Source organism: Myodes glareolus, chromosome 2 (assembly GCF_982192425.1).
Source record: "Myodes glareolus chromosome 2, mMyoGla1.1, whole genome shotgun sequence".
In the NCBI taxonomy this organism is placed as follows: domain Eukaryota; kingdom Metazoa; phylum Chordata; class Mammalia; order Rodentia; family Cricetidae; genus Myodes; species Myodes glareolus.
In genome coordinates this window covers 85,773,504-85,797,095 of record NC_142027.1, presented here as the reverse complement: position 1 = coordinate 85,797,095, position 23,592 = coordinate 85,773,504, and the positions used below count along the sequence as shown (strand labels likewise).

General features: G+C 44.4%; 1 protein-coding gene across 2 annotated transcripts in view; it reads left to right on the top strand.

Moving 5' to 3' along the window:
• Usp12 (ubiquitin specific peptidase 12) overlaps positions 1–23,592 on the top strand; it is a 52,621-nt gene that overhangs the window by 21,510 nt on the left and 7,519 nt on the right. For both annotated transcript variants that reach the window (XM_085685092.2, XM_085685089.2), the window contains exons 2-6: positions 1,902–1,982; positions 6,262–6,475; positions 18,352–18,581; positions 21,001–21,077; positions 21,187–21,270. In XM_085685092.2, coding sequence (XP_085541218.1) covers positions 1,902–1,982; positions 6,262–6,475; positions 18,352–18,581; positions 21,001–21,077; positions 21,187–21,270 — 686 coding nt within the window. The remainder of the gene's footprint in view (positions 1–1,901; positions 1,983–6,261; positions 6,476–18,351; positions 18,582–21,000; positions 21,078–21,186; positions 21,271–23,592) is intronic.

The following is a 23,592-nucleotide window of genomic DNA, read 5'->3' as shown; positions in this document are numbered from 1 at the left end:
CCTCTGCCTCCCGAGTTCTGAGATTAAAGGTGTGTGCCACTACACACAGCACTTTTATTTGTTTTTTATTTTTTGAGACAGGGTGTTTTGTTTATTTATTTTGTGTGTGTGTGTGTTGGGGGGCTTTGGAGCCTGTCCTGGAACTTGCTCTGTAGACTAGGCTGGCCTCAAAGTCACATAGATCGGCCTGCCTCTGCCTGCCAAGTGTTGGGATTAAAGGTGTGGACCACCACTGCCTGGCTGAGATTTTAATTTCTAAGAACATAATGTTTATACTAAAGCAAGTTAATTATTTTTATGAAAACATTACAGTGTATCGGCCTGCTTTCATGTGATTTTGTATTTCTCATAAAAGTAGAGGAAGGCTTATTATTGGCTGTGTGTTTTCCAATGTCAGTGAGGGAAACCGTAAAATGGTATCCTTGCTTTGCCAGAAATGTTTAACCTGTTACTACTTTCTTATTGTCAGAGTGACAGGCCCCAGGTGTCTCTGCAGTTTCACTGTTATCCTTTGGTGATCTGTCCATATGGGAAGTCCTTACCTTTGCAAGAATTTATCCTGGGTAGTCGAGAGGCATACCTGGCACTTGTGGCCTGCAAATTCTTAATATCTATGTATCTTAATTATTTATATCTAATATACTTTACTCCCTTAATAGTTATAATAACTACATCAACTTCTGATGCTGACTCTTCCCGGTCTTTTGTTCTGGACTTTGGTCGTTGGTGGACTATCCTACATTGTACCTTCCATGTGCTAACAAAGTGTCCCAATCTGATATACCTCCCTGTGGAGGTATATGTATTTGATATATCTCCCAGGTAGAGAAGTATCCTTCATCACTTGATGGTGTGGCCCAGGCCAGACTCTGGCCCATAGCTTTACGGCTCAGCGGTACCCTAGGAAGCCTGGTCTCTATAGCCCTTACATAGTGGAGTCATCCTTTCACGGGATCTTTTTGGTAAAACATTTCTAATTTTAATGAAACTTGAGTTTTAGTTGGCCGCATGGTGACAAGAAATGGATTAAAGCTGTGGCACAGTCCTGGGGAGCTGGCTTCACGTGCATAAATACCCAGACAACACACATACACATAATTAAAAGTAGTAAAAAGAAATTATTAAGAAAATAATAAATAGCATCAGATAAGTCCTAGCTCTCAGGAGGCTGGGACACTGGGCCCAGCAGTCCGGCTGGCCTGTGTTCTCTGAAGAAGAAAATGAAAGAGTAGCGGTAAGCACAGTGTTGGTGAGTGAGGAGGCAGTGGGCAGGACAAGGACAGAGCAGGGCAGCCGCGCACCATGCTGACTTTGGGTGTTGAGCAAAGGGAAAAAGATGTGAATGGGAGGGAGTGGATGCTCTGTCTGTTGGAGAGTCTGGCTCTGTTGAATATTTCTGATCCTGGAAGTGTCTCCTGTTGGAGTTCCTTTGCCTTCAGGGTCACTCCTGCTTACCCCTTGCACATCTGGCTGTTACTTCTGGGTCTTCCTCTCGGACAGTGAGTTATAGATACCGGTCCAGTCCTGGGCAGCCTTTCACAGATGGTTCCCCCATCCTTTAGAAGTCTCTTTGCACATGCGGGCTGGTCCTGTACTGTGAGGGCCTGCCTTCTATAGAATTTCAGCTCCAGGGTGATTGCCATCAGATTGTGCCCTGTCAGAAGTCAGCAGTTCTCTTTGGTTGCTTAGGAGAAGGGGTGTGCTAGGAGCATGCTTCCTGCCTGGTTTCTGTAAACTGGGATTTAGTTACGTGAGTAAAAGCTGTTCATCTTCAGATATCATTCTTTGTTCTTTATTGTTGTGATATGAGTTTGATTTTTTTTTTAAAGGATGTCTCTGCCTATGTGATTGGACATTGTAGAAATATTGTAAATCCTGAGTTTGTGGTTTTCATTTTACAGGGCGCCAATGCCTCGGCATTAGAGAAAGAGATTGGTCCAGAACAGTTTCCGGTCAACGAGCACTATTTTGGATTAGTCAATGTAAGTATCAAAGACACCCAGCCTTAGAGAGTCACATGACACTTTGAGACATTGGTTGAGTGCTCTTCCTCATGCGTTAAAGAAAACCCATTCGTTTGTGCCATTAGAATGCTATGCTGGGACACTGTATTTAGGAATTTAAATTTCTCTATAGTAGAATGTAAAGCTGCCTGAGATCTGAAGACTTTCAGGGTAGTTTCAAAATTGTCGGCTTCATGTTCCCAATTCTGGTTTACACTTTGACACACTTCTGTTGCTTTACCCTTTTCTGTCCAGCTCTCTGCTTCTGTCTTGTTGGCTTGCCACTTTTTCACTTTTAAAATCATCACACTACTTACTCATAGGTGTCCCTTAAATATCAAGATTGGCTCAACTCTCTTGAGACATACGCCCACACTTGGGGTGTACAACTGTCCTTTCCTAAAGCATGAATTTCTGTCTGTTGTGTCTTAATGTATGTGATTAAGTCTGTATTAAAACTCCAGCTTTGCTTAAAAACAGCAAAACAAACCAGTGTTGACTTTGGGGGTGGTGATGTGGAGGATGGCTTTGTTAACTCAGAGATCAGTATTTTAAGTGATTTCTCCTGTCACTGTAACGTATGTGTCAAGTAGGTAGTACTGTAAACAATACTGCATCCTTGGAGCTGTTTTAGAACTTTTGGAATGGGATGGGATGTAGCTGGGTGGCAGAGCACTGTGCAGTGTGCTCAAGACCCTAGATTCTATGTTCCCGAATTGCAAGGGGGTAGGGGATGGGGAGGAAGACACTTCGGGTTTTGTTTAAAGAAGAGGCATGTGTATTTTTTCCGTCAGCCTTTAAGTAGCTGCATTTCCAGGCTTAATTGCTTTTACAAAAAGTATATACTAGAAGAATTGCTACCAGGCCTGCCTTATTGGCGGGGGTGGGGGGGTGGGGGGGTTGGGGGGTGGGGGTGGTCCCTTTTGGGCTATGAACATTAGGGTCACCAACAAGCACTTGTCTGTGGGAGTTAAGCACTTTGTTTGCAAATCAATGAGATAACCACAGTTTAATTAGCCTAGCATTGTTAATGATCACCTGGTTACAGGTCTGTTTTCTTGTGTAGTGGTATCTTTTTTCTTTCTTTCTTTCTTTCTTTCTTTCTTTCTTTCTTTCTTTTTTGTAGTTTTTTGAGACGGGATTTTTTTGTATATCTTTGGTTATCCTGGAATTCACTCTGTAGACCAGGCTGGCCTCAAACTCACTTAGCTCCGCCTGCCTCTGCCTGGGATTGATTTGATTTCACTCTTGTCCTACTTCTCTCCACCTGGCAGAAGCAGCCTACTTGAAGGTTTAGAGATACTAGAGATTTTCTGGTCAAAGAAACATGGCCCTGAGATCCTAGCTAGATTGGTGAGGTGGCCTGTCTACCCACAGATGCAGAGAGACAGGTGTGGTCAGCACCAGACAGTGTGTGGATAAGGGGAGTTGGCTCGCACAAGAAAAGAAGCACAGGCCAGTGGAGTAAGAGTGGGAGTGAGCAACCCGTGTCCGCAAGACTCAGTAACAACCTTCGGATCCCTTGGGGGAGTGGAGAGGTTGGGGTCACTTAAACCAGAGCTGGCTGGTTGAAGAACGTAATTTCCTTAGTGGCCAGGGAGATGGCCGAACAAGTATAATGCTAGCTTGCCATACAGGCACAGGCCTGCACACACATAAACAGTATTATCAATTTTATTTTATTTTATTTTGGTTTTTCAAAACAGGGTTTCTCTGTAGCTTTGGAGCCTGTCCTGGAACTAGCTCTTGTAGACCAGGCTGGCCTCGAACTCACAGAGATTCACCTACCTCTGCCTCCTGAGTGCTGGGATTAAAGGCGTGCACCACCACTGCCCGGCCGTATTATAAATTTTAAAAAGTATTTTTGGGCCTGGAGAGTTTGGCTTTTGACACCCCATGTCAGTTGACTCTCAGCCACCTGTAACTCCAGTTCCAGAGGATCTGACTTCCTGTTCTAAGCCTTGGTGAGCACCAACATACACATAATAGATATTACATAGACATAAAAAAAAACTTTTTAGATTTTTAAAAACTTGTATTTCTTTAAAAAAAAAACTTTTAAGCCAGGAGTGGTGTCACACACCTTTAATCCCAGCGCTTGGGAGGCAGAGGCGGGCGGATCTCTGAATTTCAGGCCAACCTGGTCTACAGAAAGAGTTTCAGGACAGCCAGAGCTGCATAGTGAGACTTTGTCTGAGCCCCCCTCCCCCGAAGCAGGGGGTTATTAATTATTATGAAGATTAACTATTAACTGATTATTGGGAAAGAATTCTGACTCTTGAGTTTTCCTTAATGGAACTGATTAAGGTTAAATAGAAGAAAGCCATCCAGTGGCCAGACTTAGGGCTGGGTGCATGTTACCTGCTGCTGTGTACTCAGAAGATGGTCAGACTGTCTTGGTCCCAGTGGGAATCTGAGCTAGATAGTTTTTTTTTTTTTTTAAATGAGCTAGATAGTTTTATGTCAACTTGACACCAGCTAAAGTAATCTGAGAGGAAGGAGCCTTAGTTAAGGAATTGTTGTAAGATTGGGCTATAAGCAAGTCTATAGGACATTTTTTAAATTAGTGATTAATGGGGGAGGGCTCAGCCCATTATGGGTGGGATGTCCCTGGGCTGGTGGTTCTGGGTTCTATAGAAAGCAGACTGAATAAGCCATGAGGAGCAAGCAGCCAGTAACCAGCATTCCTATATGGCCTCTGCATCAACTCCTGTCTCCAGGTTCCTGTCTTGTCTGGGTTCCTGTCCCAATTTCCATCAGTGATAAACTACGATATGGAAGCATAAGCCAAATAAAGCCTTTCCTCCCCAAGTTGTTTTTTGTCGTGGTGTTTCATTAAATAATAGTAACCCTGACTAAGAGCTATCTCACAGTTTTCTGTATACTTGTACATGTTATAGATACCCTATGGTTTCTCAGCTGTTTGCTGCTTTGAGTTTTACAGGCAGTGAGTCCTTTTTGTCTTCTCTTTTCTGATGGAAGTTCTGATGGAACTGTGATGTATTTTGCCTTTCTCATATTTCTGTGGAAGCTGTTAAATTCCTGTTGCATGTCCTTTGATAAGGACGTCCAAATGCTGGGTATTGTCCAAATCGAGGATGTTGTGTCTTTAGTTGCCAGCACCAGACTGTGCTGCTGGTTAGATTTCTATGGTTGTGGTATAGATTCTGCTTTCCAGATGAATGGATGCTGGATGATTAATAATGGATCTTAGTGTTGTGTGTTCTTCAAGTGCTCTTTCTCTGGATAGGCTGGATGTTGAGTGACCACAGCCTGCACTCCGGTAGCCATCCTGGGAAGTCTTCATTCACAGTGCCTTTCTGAGACCAGTGCCAAGCAGGCATGAAGATGGGCAGCCACATCTGAAAGGCCTTCATATATCTTTCTCAGATTTCTTCAAAAAAGATTCTAACTGTGCTGTGTGTCTTAGTGGATCTTCAGGTTTCTGTTTTCTTAGTTCCTGGGAAGAAGAGAAGCAAACATGAGGTTTCCTGTGGCCAGGCTTTTTAATTCTGGAACTGGTTCTGCCTCACGGCCATTACTCTACACAAATTCTGCATTTGCTTTCAGTTTGACACGTGGTGATTCCATTTACCTCAGAGAAGAGAGAGGGAGGATTATCAGACCAGCTATTCACTCTGTAAGGTAGTGTCTCCTGGGTGCTCTTTGACCAGAGGAAATAGAAGTTGAGTAACACACAGCAGCATATGCCCGTGAGTCTTACTGACATATTGCTGAGGACCAACTGACTACAGCCTTCTCTGTGGGCTCTCAGCCTTGGTTGTTAGACAGTCTCTCCACAACCAACATTCCCAGTCAGCTTGATTTTTAGCTTTTGTTCAGCGTTTGTGCTTAGTACATAGCACCTGAGAGATCTTGATAGAAAAATCTTACTTTAGCATATTTTTTGGAAGAGTTTTGGTGAAAGTTTTTGCTGTTGTTGTTGTTGGATTTGAGACAGGGTTTTTCTGTGTAGCCCTGGTTGTCCTGGGACTTGGCTCTGTAGGCCAGGCTGGCCTTGAATTCACAGAAATCCTCCAATTTCTGCCTCCGGAATGCTGGGATTAAAGGTGTGTGGCACCATTCCCAGCTTGTGAGTTATATTTTTAAAAGCATGATGTATTGAATACTTAGTATACAACTATTGTTAGTGATCATGGGAATTTAGAACAGAAGATTGTGTGATCCTCTGCCTTGCCCAGGCTCTTTCTCCACAGCTGCACTCTTCATTTAACGGTGCTACTCTTTCCTCTTGTAGTTTGGGAATACCTGCTACTGCAACTCAGTTCTTCAAGCACTTTATTTCTGTCGTCCATTTCGGGAAAAAGTCCTAGCTTACAAGAGCCAGCCCAGAAAAAAGGAGAATCTTCTCACGTGCCTGGCAGACCTCTTCCACAGCATAGCCACCCAGAAGAAGAAGGTTGGCGTGATCCCGCCCAAGAAATTCATCACACGGTTGCGAAAGGAAAATGGTAATTCTTCTGTTTCCCTGTGTTATTGCTCCTGTGTCCTTGGAAGGTAAAGTACAGCATGCTGTAACTTGGGTGTTTTTGGACATGGTCGCTTTGTGCCTCCCACTGTTACTGTTTTGTTAGTGACTGTGATGGAAGCAAGCTGGGGAGAAAGGACTCGGTAGGATTTGCATGTAGTTCCAGAGGGCAGTGTAGTTCATGCTGCTGGGAAAACATGGCATCAGGAGCAGGAGCAAGCAGGAGGGGCTGCCCAGCAGAGATCCTAGTTAAGCCCTACACAGGAAGCAGAGAAAGGACAGGAAATGGAGCAAGATTGTAAAAGTTTACATCTTCCCCAGTGTCTACTTCCTATAGGAAGGCTCCACTTCCTGATGGTCCCATAACTTTCTGTGTAGCATCAGCAGTGGGACCCAAGTATTCAAATACACGAGCCTGTGGGGAGGCAGAGATGTAGGGCTCCTGTGTTCAAGGGGGTGTGGCTTAGCTCCAGTGATGGATAGGGTGTGATCATTGTTGGAGTAGGCTACTCAGGTAAAATCCATGTGCCATGGAGTGAGAAACTCTTTCTTTTTTATGCCCTCTTGACACTTCTATCAAGAATAAGGTGGGTTTTTTTGTTATTGTTGTTGTTCTGGGGTTTGTTTTTGTTTTTTGTTTTTTTGCCTTGTGTGGTAGCATGTGCCTGGAATCCCAGCACTCAGGAGGTTGAGACATAGACACAGCTAGTCTGTGGCCAGCCTGGACAATGTAAGATTCTGTTCCTCACTCCTACCCCCTCCTAAAACAAAGCAAAAGAAAACACATATTTTCCATGAAATGTGATTCTTTGGTTGCACATAGCTTTCCAATCTTAATTCATTTATCTTTTGAAAACATCTTAGAGAGTACATTGCTCTTTGGGAAAAGATTTTGTTTGTATAACCCACACCACTTACTAAATAAGATTGATTCTGTCACTTCTCTTACTTTGGTCATAAAACAAAAATCACAGAAGTTGAGACCATTTGGCTTTAGGATTGGTAAATGTTAATTTAGTCTCATTTCTAAAAATAACTACTGGCAAGCCCCACCTCTTTCTTGTTTGAGATACTTTTCATTTAATTTTACAAGACATTGCCAGGAGATGTGCTGCAGTTCGCCTGAGGTTACAGAGTTCCTGAGAGGTGCCAAGCTAGTGTCTGGCTTCCTTGACCCATAAGCAAGCTCTGTATCGAGGTGCTGCTGCCTCACAGGCATAAGTGACAGTTGGAAAACCTGTGGGGTCCAGGCTTCTGTTCACTGTGGATACTTCAGTCTGTGTAGAAGTGATTGAATTGTTGTTGAGTTTGATCTATCAAATCAGTACTCTCAGAAGTATGATTGAAGAGGTCTTTGAGATTGGTGGTTGAACACACTAATGTATAATTGATCCTTTACACTGTTCATTGAGTTAGCTGAAGTGAGCCTAGTAAAAGCCATCCTGTCATGAGGGGCCCCATGCTGAGTGGCACAGCTGAAGCCTCTTCTTGAAGCTGGTAGGCATTCTGAAGAAATATACATTTTCATCATAAATACAAACATTTGAGTCCTGGGCATAGACCACATTTCCCTGTCATGAGAGCTGTTTATTTGTTTTTAGATTCCAGATGTGCTTGGAGTTTTCTGTTTTTAAGAAACTTAGGCCAGGCGGTGCTGGTGCACACTTTTAATCCCAGCACTTGGGAGGCAGATACAGGTGGATCTCTGTGAGTTTGAGGCCAGCCTGGTCTACAGAGTGAGTTCCAGGACAACAGGGCTACACAGTCAAACCTTGTCTCCAAAAAAAGAAAAGGAAAAAACAAACAAAAAACTCGAATCAGTCTTTTGGAATATGGATTAAGCTAATGGGGTTTTGGTCCTCATGTCTGTATATATTGGTCACCTTTGGAAGTGTATCTGATGGGAAGCTTTTGTGCATGGTAATGAAACATGTTTTCTTGGTAACTGTTTTAGAGATGCCTACCATGCTCTGTGTTTATACAGAGCTCATGTTATTTTCCATGTATAGAGTACTATGCTTTTAAAATTGATTGCCTGCACTTTTTAAGTGCATGATGACTTTTTTTCTTAAATGTTGATTGACATATGCTGGACACAGCGTGCATGCACACACACACACACTCTTTCCTTCTGCAGAGTTTATGCCAGCCACTTGTAAGAGTCTGCGCTTTCCAATGGATACCCATGCCCGACCCAGGCTGTGCGCTTCCTGAACTCGGGCCCACGAGAAGGGACGATTGTCCTGAGGGTTGAAAAAGAGACACACATAAAAGAGACCTTTGCTCATTCACAAGAGTAAATGGCCACTTTATTAAACTCAAGTCAGGTATTTATACCAATGGGCTAGAAGGACCGAAAATGCAAGGCCTCCTCCCAACCAGGAGCAGTAGGGAAGATTAAAGCCTTCCCTGCGCCTCGGGCAGGGTCAGCTAGGGGAGGCAGGCTATGGGCCCACTGCTAAGACCTTGAATACAAATGGAGTCACCATAACAGAGAACCAGGTTCTAGCTAGGTTATCCCCTCAAGCCAGAGCTAGTGCAGAGTCTCCAGGAAGCCGGAGATCACACGGCCCTGCGAATCGCCAGGAGAGAAGGGAAGAAACTTTGGTAGCTACAAGTCTCCCTTTTTATATATATAAAATATGACGAAATAACCTGTCTTAGGCATCATCGGAAGTAGCCAGAACAGATCCGGATCCGTCTTTAGGATAACACCTCAGGTCCGACGCTCCCTGTCTTAGATTGGAAATGTCTGCCCAGTGATTTAGACCCGTCTCTGGTTAATGCCATCCTCCAACATGTTTAGCCAGTTTATGCTGAAAGACATTCCGAGGCGAACGCCTACTAGGGCCAGGCCGTGGCGGACCTGAAGCCACTGGCCAGGAGAAGACATTTCAGCGTATGCATGCATAAGCATTCCTGGAAGAGACAGTGCTTGCACAATATCTGAAACGTTGGCTCAGCATAGTGCCCTTGGGTAGGGCTACAGCACTGGCAAATGGGACCTCTGGTGTGACTAGCTAAACTAAATTAGAGCCAATTAGCAATTTTGTATTCCGGGGTCCGAGAAAAAGCAGCACAATCTTAACCTGTGACCAGCAGAGGTTAAAATCCACATCCAGTTGTAAAGATTGACTATAACGTCCAATTGTGAATTTAGATATTTTGAATAGTATGGTAATTTTGCGTATCCGGCAAGGTTTTAGCCTTGAGCATCCAAAGCTGCTATCAGGGCAGGGGGAAGTAACTGTTTTCCCCTCAGGGGGCCAAGCAGCCTTGGCTAAAAGGGACAGATCAGGCGGAGAGACAGAAAGCTGGGAAAGGGGTAAAATCAGGCGCTGGATCATCTGTCAGGAATCTACCAACTCCGCTGTCGCCTCTGCCGCCGTGTCTGTGGGATCTCTTGACCTCGCCTCGTCCTCAGGTTTTTGAACAGAGGAATCCATGGTCCGCATCAGCCGTTCAGGGACCCAGATCGGGAGCTCTGCATCCTGTGGAACTATGCAAACCATTCCTCTTCCCCAAATCAAACCTGGTTCGGACCATGTACATCAGTACATGACCTGGACCTTGTCAGACGCTAGTTGAGGCCAATCCTGCCTGTGTGTGTCATTGAAATTGGCTCCCCTCGTCAGTCTCTGGGAGCAATGTGCTTAGCTGTTTAGGATCTAAACTACAACCAAGCAGATCTTGGACATACAGAGATCTGTAGGTCTCTGTCTCCAAGGAGCAAATTCTATTGGCCTGTGTCATTGCAACCGGCCTAAATATTGGCCTGAATTAGCCAACCTCAAAACATTATTTTTTATTGGCCTGTACCATCATAGCAGGTTTTGAACTGAGCTGAATGGTCAGCTCCAAAACATCTTTTGGAATCAGCTCCATCTGGAACTTTTCCAGGGGCAGAAAATTATTATCTGATCCAGTACATGAGCATTTACCCAACTGGACAGAATTATAAAAATTGTTGTCTTTATGGGGGCATATTGCCTTCCGCCAACATTAGAGAAATAATTAATAGGATCGATATATCTGGCTATAGATTTGGAAATCTTTATCAGTCATCAATCCATATAAAAATATAAGGACTCTATAAATAGTCCTCCAAATATGCAATAAACCTAAATTGAAAACTCTCAATAGACAAATTTAAAATGACTGAAAGACATTTAAAAAATCCTCAAATAATAACATCTTTAATCACTGGAGAAGTGTGAATCAAAATAACTCTTGACTCTATCTTATCCCTTAAACATGATCAAGATTAAATATTGCTCATAACTTTTACTTAAGAGAAATTCCTCCACCATTGGTGGAAATGCAAACTAGCACAGTTTGGATTTTTTAGAAAATTAGGCAACAAACCATCCCAAGATTTAGCTAACCTCTTTTGGGTCTGTAAAACCTTTGAATCTATCAGTCTCCATTTAAAACTGTTGAAGCTGCACTGCATAGCGGGGGGGGGGGGGGGGGCGGGACATAGACCCGCTCCCTCCGGCTGCAAATTGTCACCTGAGATTTGGCGGGCGGATTTTAACTATTTTTTGTACCATCAAGGCCTGGCTATTGTCGCCTTTTTTCGGCCGCCTAGCACTCTCTTTAACTGTCTGCTCGGGCGCAGCCACAACCGACATAGCCCTGCCCCAGGTACTTGCAGCCCGCCGTTCACTGGCTGCCTTGGGCGAGGAAGCCGTGCGACTGTCTTTTTGTGTCTGGTGAGCGCAGATGTGCCTCCCGAACGAGTTTGTATCCGCGGCTGAGTGTACTGGCACACCGCTGCGTTTACCCTCCTTGGCCTGTCTGTAATGGCCCCGCCATTCACAGGCAGGGCCTGGCGGCTGCCTGCGCTTCTCCCTGTGTCATACAGCTGTCTGTTTTTCTGTTTTAAGTGCACCTTGCAGAACTTTAGCCATAGTGAGTGACCCAGTGCGGTCCTGTGACCCGCATTCAAACATTCATAGGAGCTTTCTAGTCTCCCTGAAAGATAAGCTCTGTGAAGCTTTTGTTTGTTACTCAAAAACTCTTAATAGAACTTACAAATATATTTTTAATCCTCTCTCAGCCCGAGGTCCGCACCTTATGTGTCCTCGGCTATGTACTTTGCTAGTTACCAGTTGACTAGCCCTGTTGCCTTGGGAACGGATTCCCGCTGGGAGCTAACTGTGCCCAGCCTGTGCTCTTAGGCAAAGATTAAAGTTCCCTGCATGTGAGAGCCAGGGACTGAGTTTTAAGTTATTCTAAGAGGTCTCTAGTGTAGTGTCATCTTTGATCCTGGTGCCTAGTCTCTTTAAGAAATTTAGTAGCTGATTTGCCCCTTGGCCTTCAGCTCTGGATCAGACCTTTCAGCACCCATATTCCTAAAAATCAAGCTGTTCAACCTATTTACCCCCTTATCATCCGTGCACAACTGCACATTACAAAACTGCAAAATCTGGCCAGATTCCGGATCGTGGCGGGGGCCCTCACCTTTATTTGGGCTTCTCGTGGTGGATCCATTGACGGCAGGACGCGACTCTTCAATTCTTCTTTAAAGCCAAGCCCACCCAGGGACGCCATCTGTAAGAGTCTGCGCTTTCCAATGGATACCCATGCCCGACCCAGGCTGTGCGCTTCCTGAACTCGGGCCCACGAGAAGGGACGATTGTCCTGAGGGTTGAAAAAGAGACACACATAAAAGAGACCTTTGCTCATTCACAAGAGTAAATGGCCACTTTATTAAACTCAAGTCAGGTATTTATACCAGTGGGCTAGAAGGACCGAAAATGCAAGGCCTCCTCCCAACCAGGAGCAGTAGGGAAGATTAAAGCCTTCCCTGCGCCTCGGGCAGGGTCAGCTAGGGGAGGCAGGCTATGGGCCCACTGCTAAGACCTTGAATACAAATGGAATCACCGTAACAATGAGAACCAGGTTCTAGCTAGGTTATCCCCTCAAGCCAGAGCTAGTGCAGAGTCTCCAGGAAGCCGGAGGTCACACGGCCCTACAAATCGCCAGGAGAGAAGGAAAGAAACTTTGGTAGCTACAGCCACTCAGCTGTGGCCCAGGTGCTGAAGTTAGCGTTTCGAACATCCTGTGCAGTTATATACTTGAAGGCTTTTTTTATGTTTATTTGCCAAAGCGTGAGGCATATTTATAGTGTTTTTTTAATAGTTGGACATTTTCTGAAGTTTTTTGTATTTAGGCAGAGTAAATTCATAAAGCAGCAGACCCACAAATTACTTGTTTCAATGAGAGGTATGCAGAATAAATATTTACAATAAATGTGATTTCTTGTAAGTTTCTTTGTTTTTCAACTTCAGAAATAAATTTAGTAGAAAAGAGTTCTCATTACTTGATATTGGTGACATCTGTAAACATGTTTTAGTATCCATTAGTGTTTGCCCCAGGCTTGTGTTTCTCCTTGAGATTTGCATGTGGAAACACACAGATGAAAGCGAGTGACTGCACTATCCATTGCATGTGTTCCTTTGGATGGGAAACATGTCACTCATCTCAGTACTGCTGGTAATGCACTGGGCCACCCTGCCTGACTCCGCCTGCTCACGCTCTGTTAGGAGTATCTGCATTTTCAGTACGCACTCATCCAGATCTGTCCACACCTACTGCCTTACATTGCTAATTGTTTTAGTATTTGGGGAGAGAACATACGTTAACTTGTATTCAATAGTAATTCTGTTTTTTTAAATTTTAACTCCTGATACCTACCCAAGCATAAGGGCTCCCCAAATGTAGTATGACTACTTCAGCTCCACAGTTGCGCTGTCTTTGATGGCAGATTGGACACTAGGTAATTGTTGGCATTGGTTATTATTACATACTGATTTCCTGGTGTTCACTAGTTCTGTAGAGGTCCTGGGAATCTAGAAATGAGCCTCTGGGGCTTTGACCATTCACAGGGGAGGACAGGTACCAGCAACTGTCTATACAATGTGGCTTTGCTAAGAGGAGAAAGGAAGCCTGAGTGGCCTTGTCGGTATAGCTGTAGGTATTGGGAAGACCCCTGAGCAAGGGCAGTTAGAGACTTGACTTGTTGAAGCCTAGGGTAAATGTGATAAAAGAAGATAAAAAAAAAAAAAACAAAAAAAACCAAAAACCACACAAGCTACAGATACACTAGAGAATGGCCAGAAAGTTCACCTGGCAAGAGTATATGGTACCATGATGACTGTTAGATACAGGACAGGACCCAGAACTATGATTTTCATTGGGGGAAAATCCCTATGGGCTGGCATGGGCAGCATAATAAAGGTAGGGTGAGGGTTGGGAGGAGTCAGAGGCTGCTACATTCCTCGTGGAAGATGAGCTCCCCTGGCCATTGCTACTTCCTGTAGGCTCACCATTATTACTGTGGAGGAAGTGCAGCTCAGATCTGTAGTGATTGTGTTAGCTGGTGCTTACTGTCAGCTGAACAATTTGTGGGCACTGAGGCCTTACCAGTAGTTTCATGAACTTTAGCAATATATTATATGAATAACATGTTTATGTATGTGTGTATGTAAAATGTATTTCAGGTTGTTATGAGCCATATCTCCTTTTTACATATCCTCATAGCTGATAGAGCACCTACTTTTTGTTCATTTTTCATTCATTTATTCATTCAAAAAATGCTAAGCACATCCAGTGTGCTGCAGCCCAGTGTGCAGCAGTGCAGCTGGGACTGAGCTGAGGGACCTGTGTGAAGAGCTCTTTCTCAGCCCCTGTGGGGTGATCTCAGTCGTGTGTGCCTGAAGGAGCAGATGGTAGTTGTTTACAAATGACACCGATTAGAAAGACCAAGGAAGTTTCTCAATATTTACTTCATCCAGTTTGTTCACACCAAGACCACCACAGCATATTTTATGAAAACTCTAGCTGCTTCCGTGTTCGGAAGAGAACAGCCATTGTAAGCAGTATTGTTTTTTTGAGTTAATGTTGCAGCTCCCCAGGGACTGTAGGAACTTCTTTTCATACATTATTTAATAATGAAATTGTCTGTCTCTCCCCCTAGACTGTGAGTTCCATGATGGAGGGAACCCATTTGTTTTTCCTCACCATTGTACTCCCAGTACATAATCCAGTTCCTGGCACATAGTAGGTGCTTACTAAATACTTGTTGAATGAGCAAATGAATGAATGAACTTGTTTAATTTACTGAAGCAATTTTGAAGCCCATTTTTGTCATTGTAATATTAGTAGAGTGGAACACCACCCATAAGAAAACCAGTGTTTCAGCCAGGCATTCGTGGCGTACGCCTTTAATCCCAGCACTCGGGAGGCAGAGGCAGGCGGATCTCCATGAGTTCGAGGCCAGCCTGGTCTACAAGTGCTAGTTCCAGGACAGGCACCAAAACTACAGAGAAACCCTGTCTCGAAAATAAAAAAAAAATTTAAAACAAACAAACAGTGTTTCAACATGAAACACAGTATAGCCCTGTGACCCTCCGCCCGCTTGTGCGCTGTTACTGTGGGATTCTGTGGGGACCTTAGCACTGTCAGTCGTTGTCGTCCAGGCTTTGCCGGATCCTGGCGTACTGCACATGGCATTACTAAAAACACACTACAGCAGAAGTCTAGAGAGGTCGATGCGTGCCGTTCTTAAAAGTTCAAGATATTTACGGTGTTTCAGTGGATTTGAAGTCACTGTTAATGTGGATTATCCCTTTCCTCGTCCCCCAAAAGATTTTAATTAAACTCATTTGCCTTTTTTACAATAAACAACAGTTATTTTGAAAGAACATGTATATATGTGAAAGTGGTTTTTAAGGGGGAAAATTATAGTTATAGAGGTGGCATTGATCCACCATGTGCTGCCCACTGCAGTGAATTAATCATGCCTAGCCCGTTACTAGGTTCCCCGCTATTCTTAGAAGACCTTTCCGACTCCCTTCCTTTCCCCTCAGCCCCTGCTTTGTTACTCCTCTCTGTACACCTCTCCTGACACCTAGACTGGCCTTGAACTCTGCAGCTCTTGTTGGCCTCAGACTTGCTGTGCTTCAGCCTCTGAGTATATGTCCCTCACAGTCCGTTTCTGACTTTCCTAAGTTCTTTTATCAGCTCTCTGGTTCCTAAACTAGCGAGCAAGTGAAAACTTTCTTGTTTTGCTTTGTCTTTTTTTTCTTTTTTTCTTTTTTCTTTTTTTTTTTTTTAAAGAAAACCAGTTTGGTCCACGAATCAAGCCATTCTTGGGTTGGGAGAAGTTGGAATTTAGTGTCAGTAAAAGGATCAGGGGTCTCCGTATGACTGCGTCTTGATACTTTTCCTTTGGTGGTGCATTCTGATATTCAAGCAAGAGTAGTAAGTTAGAGATGGCAGCTGCAGACTGGAAATAGTCACAGGTCGATGAGATGCAGCTCCTTTAAGCGGCAGGGAGGGTGGACAGTGAAGGGAGCTCCGGCGTTAGGACGTAGTGCATCTGTAGAGGATAGGGGACTTGGAGAGAGAGGGCGAAGCCATTGGTGCTTTCAGGGAAGAAGGATTGACCTGCACTGGGAGGAAAGGTTAAAGATTATTGACTTTCACTATCTCAGCTTCACTTTTGAGCTTGCCGGGATGGAGTTGTCCTGAGCTCTAGTGGGTTTGTTGCGTGACCGGCAGCTGCGCTCTCTGTAGGGGCAGGCTGCAATGCCCTTGCTGGGCAGGAGTGGGACGTGGACCACAGTGCTTTGGATCTCCTGTCCCTGATGGGCAAATTCCAGCTTGCAAGTATAGCTAAGGATCAAGTGGGCGTGAAGTCAGTTTGGGCTCAGGCATGTGGCACATTGGGCCTTGGGAAGTTTTTTTTTTTGTTGTTGTTTTGTATTTTTTGAAACCGGGTTTCTCTGTGTAACTTTGGCTGTCCTAGAACTCGCTTTGTAGACCAAGCTGGCCTTGAACTCAGAGATCCACCTGCCTCTGCCTCCTGAGTGCCCCAGAACTAAAGGCATGCACAACCACACCCAGCTAGAAACAATTGAATCGTAGCAGAGCTTTCTGTTTACTTACTCACGTCCATATAGAAAGCTCAGGTTGGGTTTGATGGCGCCTAAATGGGATCCATTACACGTCTAGCTTCCTTTCTTAGTGTCTCAGAAATGTAGCCATGCTCATTGATGAGGACCTGTTTCCCCATGACCATAGCAGAGCCATACCATGATTTAAATAAGCCACCCATTCTTTTCATAAACATTTAGGATATTTTTAGACTTCTGTGTTATAAATGAGCAGCCATGCCTGGCCTTGCTCCGCTGTATGGTGTGGATTCGCATGGTTATTGCGAGCGCTGGACTGTATTCTGTTATAGCCACCACCCAAACTGCTCTTCAGAACACGCTGTGCCATTCCACGACCCTGGCATCGTTGCTAGAGAATGCCTCTTTCCTTTCAAACCAACTAAGTCATGTTTTGATTTTGCCAGAGTGATGGGCAAAGTTGTGATCGCTGTGCTTTAATTTTTGTCTGCCAGTTACTTGTTGAGGATTGTTTGGGTTTCTGAATTTTCAGTCTGCATCACCTGTTCATCCTCTTTGCCTGTTTTCTTCTACCTTTGCCGAGGAGACTTAGGAGCTGGTTTTACTTTTGTTCTAGGACACTTGGGATATTGGTATGTAGATGTGCACTCTTCCTTTGTTTGTGTTCCCTGACATTATCATTGACAGGAACCCTGAGAGCCAGTGCTATGTTCTCAGCTCTCAGAATCTTCACGACAGCCTCATGAGGTGGGTGCCTTAGCACCCTGGAGTTAAGTGAGGGCCGTGGCACAGAGGTGAAGGACGAGTGCCTTCGGCGATCACGTATTTGGAGGTGGTGCTGTGATGGTGTCAGAGAGTCTCACTCCAACAGCTGCACTTGCCACCGGTGCTTTGTAAAGACCTTGGCTTTGGGAATGATCCTAATGCGTAACCGCATTCACCTGTAGCTCTTTAAAAACATCACTTAGATTGTTTCTTAGGCATTCCCTACGCTTTTCCCCAAATATGTATTATTGTTTTTCCTTTGTGTGTGTTTGTATGTGTGTGTACTTGTGGGTGCGTGCGTGTGTGTGCGAGTATGTGTGTTGAGGTGCTACGAAGCAACTTAGGGTCTGGTGACAAATAACTGTACCATTGAACTATATTCTCAGCCCTCTTAGCTTTAAAAGAAACATTTGTGGTCTTTTTGTTCTTATTTTGTTTTTTCCAAGACAGGGTTTCTCTGTAGCTATGGAGCCTGTCCTGAAACTAGCTCTTGTAGACCAGGCTGGCCTCGAACTCAGAGAGATCCACCTGCCTCTGCCTCCCGAGTGCAGGAATTAAAGATGTGTACCACCACTACTCAATTGTGGTCTTTCTTAAAGAGCATTGACGATATAAAAATAAAAGTCCCCTAAGTAGAGTTCTTTTCCATTAGTAGGGCCTACTTTGTATATTGTTTGGGGGGAACGTGTTTGGTTTAATTTTTTTGGGGGGGGGCTCTTTTTTTTTCCTGGCAGGAAGACTTTACCTTCTCCAGTCCTTGTAAAATAAGGCCCCCAGGCCATATGCAAAGCAAGGCCTGAGGCTATTGACTGCAGAGAACTCTTGTGTGCTCAGAGGATCCCAAGAGCAGGTGCGGAGCCCAGCCCTGATGTTAACACTGTCAGTGTTTGTGCCACATCTGCTTGTGGCTACAGGGGACATTCGTGGAGCTCTAATGTCTCTCAGAGTGAACTTTAGTCATCATGTGGTCTAGGTGCATAATTCTTGATGCCACATTCATGTAGTCACTTACCTATGAAGTTTTGAAAAGCTTCAACCCTCTTCTACTTCATCTTTATTTTCCTCTAATTCAGTCATAAATTTTAGATGTGAAAGTTGTCTATTTTCTTGTAAAGTATAAATAATTAGTGTGTATTTCTCGTTCTGATGAAATGTCTTACTTTATTTTCAGAGCTGTTTGATAACTACATGCAACAAGATGCCCATGAATTCCTAAATTACCTACTCAATACAATTGCTGATATTCTACAAGAAGAGAGAAAACAGGAAAAACAAAATGGCCGCGTACGGAATGGCGATGTGGACACTGAGGACAACAACAGCACACCAGACCCGACGTGGGTCCATGAGATTTTTCAGGGAACATTAACTAATGAAACCAGGTGTCTTACTTGTGAAACTGTAAGTCCATCAGAATGCTTGGTATGGAAAATGGTGTGATTTGTTACATTCAAGTTTTTCTTTGAAAACAAGGGTGTGGGAGATGAACTTGAAATTGGAAATCTGAGTCAAGAAATGCGTGTTCCAGGTACTTGTCAATCTAAAGCATCCGCCTACCTTTTATGTTGCTGTGTCCGGTGGTGGGTGCCATCATAATGCAAGGGTGCTAACTGTAGTTTGAATATCTTGATTTTGTTTTTAGAGTCATGTTATTGAAACTTTCCGTTAAGTAAGATTACAGGGGTCATGGACACATAGTCATGAGTCTTAACCACAGGAACCTGCTCTGAGTCAAGATAATTTCATCACCGTGGGACATTCCAGGGTATACTCACACAGACCTTACACAGTCTAGACGGTCTGTCAGGCCCTCCATGTTGAGTCTGAATAGCATCAGAAGACATGCTCAACACGAGAGTGCGAGGTGCTGCCACATAACAGCGGCCTTCTCTAGGGAATACTTGCTAAAGAGCACTAAAGGAATGTGAAAGGAGACTACAGCCCAGAACGTCCAGTGGAGTGAGCATGGAAAGCTGACAGCCACTTAACGGTGATGTGCCGTGCTTCTGTGTGGCTAGCAGCACAGTAAGCTTACTGAGGCCTTTGTCTCCAGGGCCTGAGTTAATGCATTGCTCACACGATGAGATGGCTACAGTGTTGCTGGCTGATGGGGACTTCTCAGTCCCCTGATAATCTTACAGGGCCACTGTCTTCCTTGTGGGCTGTTAACTACAGCAGTGTGGCACGTGACTGAGTTAATTTATTTCTTCTTTTCTACCGTCGTACACAGTGTTGTTGGAATAGAACAGTACTGTGTACTCTCAAGGAGAGGCATACCTTTGGGTGGACACTTGGTAAAGATGAAGCCTCAGTTGGCTGCCAAGAATCAAGATAGATCTACATTAGGAAATAAATAAATTATTTTCATGAGTAACTCTTAGTGGTGGGTCTTCCTGGGTCAGGGAAGAGGTGCTGGGACAGCAGTCTGTTCAGATGCTTTGCGCCTAGAGAAAGGCCGCCGTTGTGTGAGCCTCTTCATTGCCTGAAGCAGCAGTTCCTTGTAGGACAGTGTTTGATTCTAGGTATTACAGCAGCATTTCCATTGGAATAGTGGATATGGTCAGGGAATTGGACAGATTTTTTTATGTTTATTATAATAGAGTTTGATCTGTTAGACATCAACATATATGTGTGCATATGTATGTGGCATACACACACACACACACACACACACACACATTTCCGTCTTCAATGAAACAAAATAGTTACTTGTTGAGAAATGTAGTAATAGGTGAGATTCATCCTGGGGACTTGTGTAGTGCTCTGCCAGACCTTTGAAGCCAGGTTTGTTTCAGAAGGGGGAGGATAGAAAAAAAACAGTTTAAGGAGAAAGTGATAACAGCCATCCTGTTTAGTTATTCATGTAACTCTTTTTCTACCAATAAATTCTTCTGTGGCCTGAAGTATGTATTGCAGAGAATTTCCTTAAGCCTAAACCATCAGTGTGCATATTCACAGCAAGTAATCATGTTCCTGCCTTTGTCAAAATAATCTAGTGGGGATGAAATCTGGGTTCCCTCCAGAGTGTGTAAATGTACATTGTCTCTTTTGGTATCACACACATTAAGAACCAGCTCTGCCAGAGAGGTGAGTAGAGGGTGGTAGACTAAGCTGGAAGTCTGACCTTCAAGATGCCTAGCAGGAACAAAGACTGCCCAGTAATATCTAGATAGTGTTAGAGTAGAGGCAAGGATGGCTTCCACGGGTCCTATCATGAGTACATCTGCTGTAGATCCAGTGGCTGGTGTCGGAGGGGAGCTAGTTGGGGCAGGCCGCAGCTTTACCTCTGTTCTCTGAAGGTTACTCTTGGTCGTATTCCTTGCCTTGTCTTTTTCCGTTTTTCTCCTTAAATGTGGATGTTTCCTGAGTTTCATTGCATGTTGGTTGTCATTGTGCATCAGGGACATTGTGTTCCATGTTCATTATCACATGTCCCAGTGAGTCCCCTCTGAATGTATCTCCTGACTGAAGGATCTATATAATGCAGCTGGGCATGTTCAGAAGTGAAATTCTGCCTCACCGGGCGACAGCCTGTGCTTCTCAGAATGTGTGATACAGTGTACCCACACATCACCGCTCTGGGAAGCTGTGAAATTCTCTTCTTCCTGGCCTCAGCCAGTGAGATCCCCAGGAGCCTTTGATGTCTTTCCATACAGGAGATATAACAGGTGGTCATTGGTTCGGTGCCTTTTAGGTACCTCCTCTTCAAGTGTCTGTTGAGCGTAAGGAGGAAGCATTGCTTAGTCTGTTGGTAGATATGTTTAATCTGGCAGCTGAAAACCGTGGTTCTTGGCGATTGAAATAACTCCTATATTTACAGATAAGCAGCAAAGATGAAGATTTTTTAGACCTTTCTGTTGACGTGGAACAAAACACATCAATTACTCACTGCTTAAGGTTTGTGGAGAATTATTTCTTTGGCAATTTAGTATTTACTTTTGGCATAGACTATGAAGTGAATTTTTTCAAGCGTCCCTAACGTCAGTTCATTTTGCACTTTTCGCAGAGGTTTTAGTAACACAGAGACTCTGTGCAGTGAATATAAATACTACTGTGAAGAGTGCCGGAGCAAGCAGGAAGCACACAAACGGTAATGTCGTGTCTTCTGAGTTAAAACAGTAATCAAAGTGTTAGATGGTGTTGTTGTTAGGGTGCGTGTGCATGTGTGTCCATGTGTGTGCAATGGCACCAAGCATGGACGTCAGAAGAGTGTGTTCAGGAACTGTCCACCATCTAGGAACTGAACTTAGGTTTCAGGCTTGCATAGCAAGTACTTTTACCCACTGAACTATTTGCCAGCCTCTTTGGCCATAGATGTTGGGGGTAGCCTTTTCTATCTGAAATGATCTGTAGAATTGTCCATTGACCGCTCATTCTTAGTTGTGTTTGTGTGCTCTTAGCGTGTATGGATGTGTGTGTATGCAGAGGCAGAGGAGGACACTGGACATTGGATTTTCTGTTCCACTGCTCCGATATGGGATGTCCTTCTGTATATGTGTTGCTTTGTACCTCAGACCGTGCCCTAATAGTCTATTGGCTAAATAAATTCCCCCAACAGCTCTCTGCCTTATTTTCCCTCTGGCAGGGTCTGTTACTGAACCTGAGTTCAGTTCTGAGTTTACTGTTTTGTGACTAGCCATCCAGCTAGCAAGCCCAGGTGATACTCCTGTCTCTGTGCTCAACCCCCCCTCACCCCGCATGTGTGTGTTGCAGGGTCTCACTGTGTAGTCCTGACTGGGTTAAACTCCCTGTGTAGATCATGCTTGTCTGAAACTCAGAGATCTGCCTGTTTCTGCCTCCTGAGTGCTGGAATTAAAGGTGTGTACCACGATACTTGGCTTTGGGTTTTGTTCTTTTTTAAACATGTGGGTACTGAGAATCCAAACCCAGGTTCTCATGCTTGCATAGCAAGCATTTTTATCTGCTGAGCTGTCTCTCCGGTCCCATATTCTTAGTGTTAGTGTTAGCAATTAAGGCTCAGTGAGAATTACTAGCTGAGCAATGCCCAGTCTGTAACCGTATATTACTTCTAGGATTCATGTCTCCAGGTTTTTGGCTTAGATGTCTTGGAAAGGAGTCTTGAAGTTACATGTCTTGTTAAGGGTTACACAACTGTAGTGTGTCCTAGGTGTTTGAGTGCTCAGTGATTTCCTAGGGCTTGGTACTTGGTATATAGTCATGCTCACAGCTAAGATTATCATGGAAAAGATGTAGAGCAAAGGGCAAAACAGGCAGGCTTCCAAGAGGTCCTGTTCCAGTGACACAGGACACTGAATTTCCCGTCTGATGACATCATGGGAAGCTCTTTGCGGGCTCCATGCCCAGGATTCTGATTGTGTGCTTGTCACATAGGCATTCTCTGCTGCCTTGCTTCAGATTCCAGGCTCTCAGAAGGGAAGCAGGTGTTCAGAATAAATGATCCTGGGCAAGCAGTTGGACACAGGGGTAACTGACATGTGTGGGATCGGAGGTGTTCCTTAGACCCAAATTCCCAAGTGCCGCTCACTGTACTGGTCCGAGAACCAGACTTCCTGGGGGTGGACTGGCCATGCTGGGGCTCTGTACACAACACTGCTGTTGCGCCTACCCCCAAACTCTCGGTTAAGATGGTTCATAGAATTCTCCATGGAAGCTACATTTTCCTATTGTAATTTTTTTAAGTACTTAGTGTAGAGCTATGTAAGATTGCGAATACTTCATTCTTCATTAACCTGCCGTTTGAAAAGCTTCAGATGCACTCAGACCTCCATGTTTGAGTGGGTTATAGTCTACCACTGTTCGGTTTTTGTGTTCCGGTTTGTAGCTCAGCCGGTGGCAAGCGGTTTCTTGGTGGCTCCTGTGCCCCACTGTTTCATTACATTCTGAGTTTGACTGAACTTCTTGCACTTACCTGGAAACTAGCCATTTCTGTGAAGGGTTGTATTCCTGTTCAGGGGCTCTGTGGACGTGTGCCTTGCTGTCCAGATGTCACTATTCCTCAGCCCTTCCTGAACTGAGCAGAGGATGTGTGGACGTGCAGAAGTCTGCGCCTGCACCTGTCCATACTAAAAACTGAATTTGCTGGTGGCCTCCATTGCAGCTCGCAGCGTGGGCTTCATTGCTGTGTCTCTTTGTTAACATTTGTAATTCTCTCTGATAGTGAAGATTGGCTCCGGTCATATATACATTTATTTTGGTTGGCAGCCCTGTATGTAACCAGTCTCTCTCCCAGCCTGACCCTTCCATCTGCATGCTGATGCCCTCAGTCTGCAGCACCTTCCCTCCTCCTGTGCTTACACAAACTGCTTTTTTTTTTTTTTGACCCCATATAGTAGTCCAACTGATTGCTCATAAAAAGAAGAAAAATAAGCCAAGATTGGGGGCATGGAGCAGTACTATTGGTCAAAGCCAACATGTAATGATTGAAGAGAAT